The 12,560-nt window shown below is 33.2% G+C and overlaps 1 protein-coding gene across 5 annotated transcripts in view; it reads right to left on the bottom strand.

Annotated features, from left to right (window-relative positions):
- Positions 1-12,560, bottom strand: part of LOC128994876 (uncharacterized) — a 135,441-nt gene that overhangs the window by 17,891 nt on the left and 104,990 nt on the right. For all 5 annotated transcript variants that reach the window (XM_054419697.1, XM_054419700.1, XM_054419701.1 and 2 more), the window contains exon 7: positions 692-916. In XM_054419697.1, the coding sequence (XP_054275672.1) occupies positions 692-916 (225 nt within the window). The remainder of the gene's footprint in view (positions 1-691; positions 917-12,560) is intronic.

Below are 12,560 nucleotides of genomic sequence, written 5' to 3'. Positions count from 1 at the left end.
TTTGAGAATTAATTATGCATCGGTGTTATAAGAATGGGAGCTATGAGAATTGAGCGTGCATCAGTTACAAGAATAGGATTAATGATAATTATGAGTAGCTGCCTCAAAATAAAAATAATCTTAGCTTTGAGATTTAATGGTCTATTGGAGTTAAAAGAATCGGACCTATGAGAATCAAGTCACAAGTGTGCACGAGTTAAAAGAATTGGAGTCCTGAGAATTATGTGTAGCCACATCGGAACAATGAGAATCCAAGCTTTGAGAATTAAATATGCATCAGAGTTGTAAGAATCGTAGCTATGAGGATTTAGCTTGTATGAGTTACACAAATCGGATTTGATGAGAATTATGTGTAGATACATCGGAACAATGAGGATCCAAGCTTTTAGAATTAAATATGCATCAGTGTTGTAAGAATCGGAGCTATATGAGAATTAAGCTTGTATCAGTTACACAAATCGGATTGATGAGAATTATGTGTAGCCACATCGGAACAATGAGAATTCAAGATTTGAGAATGAAATATGCATCGGAGTTGTAAGAATCGGAGCTATGAGGCGTGTATCAGTTAAAGGAGTCTGAGTGATGAGAATAATGTTTAGCAGACATCGGAGTAAGAATCCAAAATTCGAGAATTAAATTTGTAGGAGTTATGAGAATCGGAGCTATGACACCCCGGCACTGTGCATACCTCGGACTACTGACGCTGAGGGCTGAGAATGACATGTGGGCCGCCCCCGAGACAAGGTCACCGACGATGCCGTTCCACTTGACCTCACCATCACTCTGGACCACCCTCGACCCGTAGGCCTCGTCCGCCACGATGTACAGGTGGAAGTCAAACTCCAGTTCTTGGGCGACGTTCTCTAGAAGGTCCATGCTCAGCCCGTAGCAGCAGTTGGTTCTGTACTTGTACCTGGAAAAGATTAGAGGAAAGTCAGTAGATTTTTTGTTTGAAACGGGACCCAGCTGTGGTTGATTATTGGGATGACTTCCATTATTATAGGAAAGATATAATTCATGGTAGGCTATTGACTAAAGAAATAACTTGTTTTTGGAAGAAAAGGCTAAACACATGGAATCTCCCTACATTTTATAGCTGTATCGGGTGTCCATGATCAATTAAACTTTTAATAAATTATTCCGGCAAAGAAACAGCGCTGATCAAGTCAGAAAAAACCATGCAAGCATGTCCATCTCCTAAAAAGCCCTGTTAAGACAAAAACGCAACGCCACAGTCCCGGCCAACTGACACAGATGTATACGGTTCTAATGTATAATGAAGCATCTGTGCAATGTTTAAGTTTAGAGGTTTGATATCCATTCATATATAAATCCCAAAAACACCCATGAACTTTTGAGAAAACTACAAGTCACACCCCCATATTAACCATATACTTAAAATGTTTGTTATGACGAGAAACCTTGGCCGTAATTCCTTTCTAAAGGGAACTTTCCATATATATGTTAAAAATACCTAAGCTGTACTTATTTGTATGTTATTCTTCCGATTTGTTACCTTACTAGCAGAGTACACGTTCTTCGTACGGGGTTGGCGTATAATAAAAATGGTTATTGCAGTTACACTCTAGCTTTGCATTTGTAATAGGGGAGGACAAGGCTTGAGAGAATTTGGTTCTTTATTTAGGGTAGGCTATAGTATTACAGATATAGTATAGTATATACAGTATAGTATATACAGTATAGTATATAAAGTATAGTATTACACATTTACCATTACCATTCTATTCTACCTTTGCACCTAAACAATATAAAAAAGTAAATTATCATATGACAACGTCATATAATAATTTAACAAGATAGTTTGGCATTTGAAACAAACAAATACTGATCATTGTCTTTACAACCTTAGTAATAATCTAGATAGAATGTTATTTCCTACAGCAATAAAGAAAAGTGTTACAGTTTTATCCTCAAGACTCTAGGCAGATGATTTGTTGAGGCAATGGACCAGATCTGGGCCTCATTTGTTATAAGGCTCAATTTTTCCTTTCATTTACTTCATTGGTGCCAATATTTTACGGTAAAGGATAAAGTCTTCAAAGAAAACTGTGTGAAAAACAATGTAAGAAAGACTTGAATTATTTATAGTTTGGTCGTTCATTGTTTAATGTATAACCTAAAAGACTATGTACTATAGTCCCGTGTGTTTCACAAATATCTACAAATAACTACATTTTGTGCCTTCGTATATCGCAAATACTTAGACTGACGGTGAGTATTTAAAAGTTAAAAACAAATTAGGATAGACTAAATTAAGGTCAGGCTATTTCAATAATAAGGTAGAAAACGAAGTGCCTTATGACTAAAGTGATAGAACAAGACTTAGTGTCAATTTTACTTAATCTTTACTCGAAGACTTGAAGTTTAAATATTACGCCCGAAGTTAGCCACAACACATTAAACTTTGGACCTTGTAAAAGATGTTTAAACTATAATGCTTGGCTACTTAACCCCATACATTAACGTATATGAACGATGAAAATGATTTCAGTACTGCATAAAAGAATATTGACTTGTAGTTCAAGTGAGTTAATGTTGACAGCTCACACTTTTATGACAAAACCCTTATGCTTTTATGGTTTTAGGCTACGAGATAAGTATTTGCATTCCTCTACATTCTTCCAACGATATAAAGTTGTCTGATATTCTTAGTAAAAATATTTTCCGATGACGAATGAAAATACTGTTGATTTATGTTTATTTAACAAAAAATACACCCAAATGCAAGGTGTAGGAGATTGTAGTAATGTATATTAACAATGCACTTTTAGAGAAAATGTAGTGTATACTAGGAGTTTAAACGATGCTATATATCATAACATTCCGTTTACTTTTGGTTTTAGGACATTTCTTAAATTTTTAAGGTTTTAATTGATACTAAAGTTTATTTTTTTGTAGACAATTTCATATACAACACTATTGGACCTAATCAAACTTTTTTTGTAATTTTAAAATTCTGTGCACCTTTACAAAATACATGTTTATAAATTTTAAACAGGGAGTGGGAAAATTGCATTTAAAAAACGACCCACACAAGAAATTTCTCCTTTGAAAAATTACAACTCCCGAACGACTCTCAGAATTGAAAAATTTTAAAATGCTATGGACTGGCTTTGAAACATGCTTTGCCTTCATCTTGTATTGATTATCGATAAAATCGATAATCTGTATATAGTATTTTGCCTGGTGAAAGGAAGCTATTATGGCCCCTTTATCCAACAATATTCTAGATTAAATTCTTGATAAAGGCTATGAAACAAACGTGCTGTAGTTATTACATGCCACGGTGTTAGGAATAATTATATTCTTAGACAGCTGAAACTTGCATGCGGTATTGGTATTACATGTAGCAAAGAAACTCCCCTTACTAACTGGGAAACCACTAAAAACAACATAAAGGTAGTTTGCATTAAAAAAATACATTTTCACAAGTTTTTAAAAATAAAACCGTAGTTAAATAAAAAAAAAATCAGTAGCAATTGTTAACAATTAAAAATATTTTTTGCAGTACGATTCAAATCTAAATAGCTTTACTTAAGCATTTGTACGTTCCCAGAATGAGACCCGGTTAGACCGGTTGATCAGACTACAATAAAAGTAATATCTGCAATAGTTTCGTGTGTCCTAAATAACGAAGTCATTAAACCTTGATAATAAATAAATTAATTAATTCGTTTACAAAAAGCCTACTTCAGTGAAGTGTGTAGGCAAAGTTTAAATTAACAGAGTTTTAAAGTATAAATTTTGACAGTATCAGAAAGATATTTATACCTTTAAGTATCAAAGTTAGATAATTAAAAAAAAAATCCGGAGTTAATATAATAACCTGTGTGATATCAGTGTACTGGGGGTGGTTGAGATGTTTTTGCCCCCAGACTTAAATTAAAAACGGCAGCGTGTCCGTACAAGTTTACTTCGGCTCCAGCTGTGAAGTTTTCAACATACTTTGATCGATATCTTGATATTAGATTTATCCTCCATCTTTAGAGGAATTCACGGATATCATTTATGGTTCTTGCTATGAACAATATGTGCACTTTAACTGGGCTTATACTGTGGAATAACTATCTATTGTTGACGATTAGAAGATTGAGTAATAGTGTGATATAGATTGTAATAGCTCTTTGGACCCAAATTAAATTCGAAGGTGATTCATCAATAATGTTTGAATGCTCCGCCCATTTTGAAATAGCCTAAATAAGTTGTATAGTAAATATATTTCAACTTTTAATTTGGAGCATCGAGATTGAATACAACATTAAAAGACTATCTAACTTTTGCCAGTACTAAACCACTGTACATAATAAATTAATTTGTTGATTTTTATTTATTCAACAAAAAATTAATGTATACATTTTAAAGGAAAAGTTTCAACTTAGTCTTTCGTTAAGTCTATGAAAAAAAAGAGTGGAATCAAACGTTTCCTTTAACGCCTTTTTCCATGGATAACTTTATAGTATGTGAAATTTTAACTAAAAAAGTCTCACACCCGATTTTAATACTATTAATGATAAATACAATCTATAAATAAAATTAGGGGCTTAGGGGTGCTATTTTTCTTGATTTGATGAATTAAAAAAAGGAGTGAAAAATATCAATAATAATTATATATTTTTATACAATTTACAAAAAAAATCTGGGTAAAATATCCGTTACTGTAATCCGTAATCTTCAAGTGATAATCAACTTTATTTTGAATGTTTTTAAGTTTAGATATGAATACATAACCTAACAAATATTGTATGTAGGCCTACTATACGTTTTTTCTAGATTATAGCAGTGGGCTTACATAGGCTACATAGTAGTTTTTTTAAATACAAGCTATGTGCGTCACAATTATGTTATATAGTTTTATGCTTTATAGAGAAAAGTTGATATTTTTTAGAAATAACACAGCTACGACACAATATTGTACCAAAGCGCTTACACGTTTCACTGGTATAGAAATAGCAGAATAACGTTTGTTAGGGCATAAACAGTTGATGTGACTCTTTATTGAGTCCATGTGTTTCTGATGTAATTTTTTAACATCCGCGACTGTTTGGAAGTAAATTTTCGTAACATATTTTCACTCTACCACTTTTGATACGATCCGCGATATTGTTACAATTAAACTGTTTCTCCCAATAACTAAAACACAAAATATTTTCTGGAGATAAAATACAAGATTTTGTAAATATTTACCAATTTTATAAAATGTAAAAATTATATGGTGATAGCATAGATGAATGTTGTACTGGTAATATTTAATTGAAGTTGAAACAAATTTAAATGTACTTTATATTTACAGTGGTTTTAGAATGGTTTTTGTTTTGTATAATGCTAAAAATATCCGTAACCTATTATTACCTTTTTACCTCAAAACGAGTTGCCACTATTATGACTATTTACCACATTAATAAACGATCTTTGATAATAGACGAAACAATTTATGTGTATAATACAATTATTATTAATAACCTAAAGCAAAGTTAAAAAGTAAATGATGTCATTGACTTTATAGCTGGTAGTAGTATTCCCACCCCATTGTAACATTGAAAGCGGGTAATTCAATGCACTACGATAAAATGTTTTTATCTAAAACGAACGTCCTAACTTTAATAAGGAAGTTAATAAGGTAATTTAGTGGTATTACAAATTTATATGCGCACACCAAACGAGAAAAATACACTATTTGCTACTTTTCCAAAACAAAATTGATCCCAAATATTAAATTTAAAATTCATGATCAAAATCACGTAAGAGACCACTTTTTCTTAAACAAATAATTTTAGCTAAAACATTTGACCATGGATACAACTATTGGGAACTTCAGTATCCATAGTCAATGCCAAAACTCTGTAAGTCTTATACATTAACCAATATGTTGTTGTGTTAAAGTTGGCCCGAGATCAAAAGGGGATGTTTTCCACAAAATACGATCGATAAATACCACTGGAGGGCTACAGCTCAGAATGTGTGGACATCAAAACCCCTTTTATTAGAAAATAAATTTTACAATCGACCAAAATATTATCAATAGTTAAAAGGTTTTGTAACTCCAAAGAGCTAAACACTTAAGCGGTCAAATTGCACTTTGCCATTCTTCTTTGGATTTGCTGCATATACATATACATTTACATATACATATGCATATACATATACATATCCCATATCTAAACTTTCAAACAAGTGTGCAAAAGGTGTATTTGGATGTGTCTATTTATAAAATCCATGAAAGAAGTTTGTCAATCTATGACATATTAATTGGGCTAGTATTTTTAAGAGTTTCTAGCCCTTCAGAGATTAATATAAACATATCCTTGATTCTGTAATATTTTAATTTGCAAAAACAGTACATACTTAGAATTTTTAACAAATAACTTGTTCGATGTTCAATATGATAACTGACTTGCATAGTAAACTTTTGTTATTCAAATTTACCACATGGTTCATCAGCTGCGACTATTTTTTATTTTTAGCAAAATACCCAATGATCAAGAACGTTAAAGTCCAGCTAAAGACAAAACCTTTCAGCATTGAACTAGGCCCATCTATACCCTGATTAGACTAAAAGTACTATAACCACGTTATAGAAGATCTCTTTATCTGGTTAATTTAAAAAAAAATCGATTCTAGATCTACGAATGATAACATATACAAGGAAATATGAATCTTTGCTACCTAGAGTCAGCTGTATTGATTCAGCATAAACTGTTCTATAAACTTTGGTCTCCACGTTCGAGAATCAGTAACCTAGAAATCAAATAGTCTGTGTAACCGTTTGTTGCATTGCCGTATACATACGGAATGTCATTCGTCCAAGAATAACATATTTTTAATGGAGATTGCAGCGAAAAGTGTTTTAGACAAAGGTTATATTGCACTTACGCAAATATTTTGCTTACGCTTCACATTCAAATCTCTATAATGATTACAGTGAATCTTTGCATCATCCTGAATGGGACGGTGGCGTCGTCCTGTAATCCAGTTACTAGGAGGTCACGAATTGTGGATATTTATAGGCTTGTATTGTGGATGCGATGCTCCCTGGTGTGGATTAACGCGGGACTAACGTCCACACTAGTGAGCAGTACTACAACTAACCGCAGTGCTATCCCGATAATTAGACCATTTCGCTAATTACAAGGAAAAAATGTAGTTCGGATTCCACAATAAATGTAGTTCCCTTAATTGCCATTGGCTGTATGGGCTATTAATTAACAGCTGTGTCTAAGAAACATGTCGGTCTTAGTAACAAGACTACAAGATCGCACCACTCATCCTACACTCATCCTTTACTCATATTTGGGTTAAAATACGCACAGTGGCGTCCCCATCTTAAATAATTGATTGGTAATTGTTGTTTTAATAAAATTTAGGTTCTTTACTACCTTAATCCAGAAGATGATCAGGAATTTGGTGTTTTGTGCGATTACGATTTATATCCTTTGGGTTTCTAAACTAAGCTACATAATAAGAGCAATTAACGATTGTAGTTACCTATTCGTAAAATCAGAGAAAGATACTTGGTCAGTTACGGTTTTAAAATTGAGGTTAAGTTAAAACATTCCAGGTGTAGAAAGCCTTACGCTATATTTAAGTAATTTAGAGAAAGGACTACTCTACATTTAATTTACTACAACTTACAACTATTTTAATACAACTACATACAAGCGTTGTGAGTGGTGAGGCACTGTTTTAAGCTCTGTGAGAAGGGAAAGACCACGTCATATTTCATTCTGGTATTTCCCTAGTGGGAGAGATTCTTGGTGACGAAACATTGTCATTTGTCAAACTCTTTTCTCGGTTGTCACATCGTTTCTCATCACAACTGGAAATGAATCTTCCTGCTTTTAAAATAGTTTGTTAAAAACTATTACTAGTGTTCAAAACGAATTCACGTGATAAATGTATGTGAAAGTTGTTGTTTAAATTAAGTGGAACCTCAATTTGTCGTATATTAATTGTGCTAAAGAGTTTTTTAACTGCGCCAAGCCCTCAAAGGGACCCAAAAGACGTACCTTAGTTGTGCCAAGCCCAAGACAGGTAGGGGCGAATTCTTGCAGAAGGAATAACATTGTTTACGTGCCATCCTAACCTATCCTAACCTAACCGTACCTAACCTAATTAATGAACTTATCGGGTGGCTCCCTGGAGTAGTTGGCGCAATTCAGAAATACCCGACTACCTGACTCAGGTGAGTTGTCGCAATTAATTCCCGCCTAATAAGAAGTCCCTCGATAGTACAAACCCTTGACAATAAGTGTCATTTACAAATACCCTTGGTTATATATTACCCTTACATTTTATTGCAAATCCCAATAAGGGGTCCTTGATAACAAGTCATTTTTGATCACCCCCATTAAAAGACTTGTTATCAAGGTTCTACCATCGACTATTTGATACTGTATTCAGAGTTATGTCTAATTAAGTATTTATCACATCGAAATGCTAACAATAAATTCTCTAGACTGCATTTATTGGTAAGAGTCTGTAAATTCTATAGTTTCTTCAACTTGTGTATCTTTAGAATCAACTCACTTGGACGACCAACAATCCAGGACCCGAATTAACCAACGTAAACATGTTTAAATACTGTACCATATTGGGTACGTAATACCCCACCCCTATGCGTAAGGTCCACTTGATAACCGAAAAGGGGCCAACTAAAAATGGAACGTATTTTACACAAAATTGAATGACACATTTAAGAAAACTTACACATTAAACTCCAAACGCAATGGGCGGAGAAAATAATTCTTGTCACCATAATCTGCCATACGAAATACTACATTGTAAAATATAATTCAAACCATCAATCTCTATGAGAGTCCCATTGAAAAATGTTTGTGTTACAACTGTTAACTGTTGTTTTATGTTATGTATATTAAGGTATCCATAATCAATGATAACCATTTTTTTAAGAGGTAGGCTACTAATACGGTACAACAACACGCGAAAACATTACCACTAATAATAGTTTACGCAACGATCGCGTAAGAATAGTCTTATCGACACGAGTAGAAAATTTAAGGTCCGAGCCTTGGTGAGTGCCTTATAAACTTCTACGAATGTCGTAAAGGCAAATTACGCGAGTTGCGTACACTACTTTACCTACGACAGTTTTTTTAGCGAATTTCCCTATAGGGAAGTAGCTATTACCGTAGGTGGCACGGTAAGACTTAGACCCGGGACCGATTAACTTTTTCATTTTGATGTCCCCAGAGGCCAAAAACACAATTTGTTTCTCACTTTTGACCCTCAAAATCACAAAATTTACCAATTTCTCTTTAGACATTTTTAAAGAGCTTAAAAAACAAATAATTTAGTATATAAAAGTATTTTTGTTCGATTATTGGTAACGGATAAAATTTAAAAAGTTGTAAATTTTAAATTCCCATGTTATTCTTATGGAGAATATTGTAAAATGTCGCAGTTTGCTTGTTTATGGATATATTTTGATCAAACATGGCAAATTTATTTATTTTATACTAAGCTATCAATATCTTACTAAAAAACACACATTATTAGTTTCCTTGTATCAGCAAACCTAGGTACTCGTTAAACCTAATGTTATTTAAATATATTTAATTTAAAATCAATTCAGACAAATGGAAATTCGCTTAGTCGGCAGGTTTGTTGCGGCGGGGGTATTTTAATTACTAACAATCCCTACTCATAACTTCTAGGTTATTCTTTCGTTTATAACCTCTCATTGCCACTGACAGTGATGTAACGACTTGTCCCAATAACTCACGCACTGTTTAATCAACTGAATTGGTTTTAACAGCTGATACGTTGACGCTCAAAATATTTTAATTCTTTTCTCTCAAATCTTGAACCTCATTGGTCTAACATTTTACTGTTAAGTAACAAAACAATACTGTTTAAGTGCATCTGTTTAATTCTAAGAACTGAATCGAAATAAAAACTTGTTTGAAAAACGGTCGTAGGTAAAAAAATAATTACAATCCTGAAAAGCAAACATAGAAACGAGAAATGCATTTGTGAAATGGTGATGACCTATGCTTCGTTGTCGCTGAAATGCAGCGATGTTATGGCGTAGAGTGAGCAATAAAGACAAAATATGTTAAGCAACCTAGATCAACGATGTACATAAACAATACGACTTCAACTTATGTTCTTGCGATGTTTTATGTTGGTTATGATTTAGTTTGTTCAAGATGTCAACGACAACTTTAGTTGTTCTAGACACTAAATAAGAATATTGCTAGTGGATTTCTCATCGCGTTGAAAATATGTTTATGTTTCGAACTTGTGTACGGATTTGGTACCCTGCAGTAAAAAAACATATTGAACATATTTTTATGTTTTGGTTGATTTGGCGAGAAAGTTTCTAATTTCGTAATTGTTAGACCAACGGATGTCTAAAATCGTTAGTGGACACCTTACGATATTCACCCTGTATAAATAATTTTAAAATGAAATAGTTTTGGTGGGATAACAAGAATAAAAAAAATAAAACATCAATAACTACTGGACATAAACTGGGACCATCTATATAATTAATACGCTACATGAAACTTTGTCGGTTGAACTCCTCCGCCATTTCTTAACCGATTTTATCCGTTGACGTCTCATTGGAAAGAGCGTGTCGCGTAGATTTGCAAACTGACCTTACATTTTTGAAAAAAGTCCCTTGGGTTCTGCCCCAGTGGCTTTGAAAGTTCCCATGTTATCCTTATGAAGAACATAATTGTTAACATTTTGATCAGCTGTATAATTTAATTGCTGTTATTTATTTTTCAATCCAATGAAACGCATTGAGTACATATATTTACTATTTGAGTTTGTGTAAACATAACCCCCAAGACAGATCGTGTTAGTATGGTTTTATCTAAAATTTGTGTATTTATCGTCGTTTTGTGTAGCTATGACGAATAGTGTTAGCATGATTGTAACTTAAATTTGTGCATTTATCGTTGTTTTGTGTAGCTATAATTTGTTTATTCCCAAAACGACTTTTCGTTCTCAATTGGCCCTCTATCAATGACCTGTGTTGCCTGTAAAGCGAGGCATTTTGAGAAGGAGAAACCTGGCCGGAATGCTTTAGGTTTATCAATAACGAAGATAAACATGGCCTGAGTTACACACCGGTAATATTTGAGTTGACTCTTTTAAACTCATTGTAAATATGACTGTTATTCGTTTTGAAATAACTCCTGTAATACTTTTCAATTGCTCGAATTCGAGCAACATGTACACTAGTACTAAATAATTGTGTTAACCTGTAAAATAAATATTACACACCGGTAATATTTGAGTTGACTCTTTTAAACTCATTGTAAATATGACTGTTATTCGTTTTGAAATAACTCCTGTAATACTTTTCAATTGCTCGAATTCGAGCAACATGTACACTAGTACTAAATAATTGTGTGTAATATTTGTCATAATGATTACCAATTAACAAGGGAGAGTATTTGTTTCGTTAGGTATTTATTTATTGTGACTAGAGGTCGTCCAGTGGTCGAAAGCTCGACCAAAAATTTGTAATGACTTCTCAAACTTATATATTTTCACCCCACGCTGTAAATAAAACATGTGATTGGAGTTTCTTCCATTTGTTTTGATTTTCTGTTAAAATTTCGGTGTTATTTCGTCACCAGCACCAATAAGACCCATGTTAATTTTTTAACATTTTAAAAACATTTTTGTGCTTATTTTTGAGTCTATTCTAATCTATAAAGGGATTCTGCACATCTACAGGAAAATATCTTTCTAGCAGTATACGCAGATTTTTCCAGCGATGCACACAAGCTAAAAAAAGGTTTTAAAGAAACATGCTTGCCTATTAATGTATAGATATGTAACATTGACGTTTTTTGTGGTAAACCAACCGTATGAAAATTGAATATATCAAAATAATTGTGTGGCACAACTGTTGGAGTAAATGTAAATTCGTTTGATGGGTTCAGTACAATTTAAATAGGGTGCGGCTTATCCGGTATTTTGTAGAAAGTGGGACTTCGGTGGTTGGGTCCCATTTTCAAATCCTACCAAATCATAAATTTATGGTATACATACATTTCAGAAATCAAAATTTTTTCGTATCAACAAGTTTCCCCCAATAAAATCCAGATGAAAATTCGACTGAGTGCTATACAAGCAATGTACGCCATTATTATAAATCTCACACATCCTAAACTCAGACAAATGAAGAATATAGAGTAATACGATGCTTAGTTGAAGAGTAATCTATCTGATCCCCGGTATTGCAAAGCAATTGCAATCTTTACAGCCACAAAATACAGTATTGCAACACTGAAGGTTGGAGCAGCATTGCTGTCTGGATGGTTATTGTGACTGTGATTATCAAACTTTGTCGAGCTTTCAGACCAACAGAAATCTTCCTCTGGAGAAAACAAACATTTTCTCGATTTACTTTACTTTGTAAACTCTGAAAGGTTTTTATTATGATGAATACACTTGTTTTTATATCTAGTCTGTTGTTTTCGTGGCAAGTTCTCTTTGTTTAATGACACATAATGCAGTTTTAATTCGAACTTGCTTAGCGAGCATAATGGTTTGCG

Source organism: Macrosteles quadrilineatus, unplaced genomic scaffold (genome assembly GCF_028750875.1).
Source record: "Macrosteles quadrilineatus isolate MER2022 unplaced genomic scaffold, UCM_ALF_1.0 Scaffold_5__1_contigs__length_97177068, whole genome shotgun sequence".
Taxonomy (NCBI): Eukaryota; Metazoa; Arthropoda; class Insecta; order Hemiptera; family Cicadellidae; genus Macrosteles; species Macrosteles quadrilineatus.
This window is presented reverse-complemented; position numbering and strand designations above follow the sequence as displayed.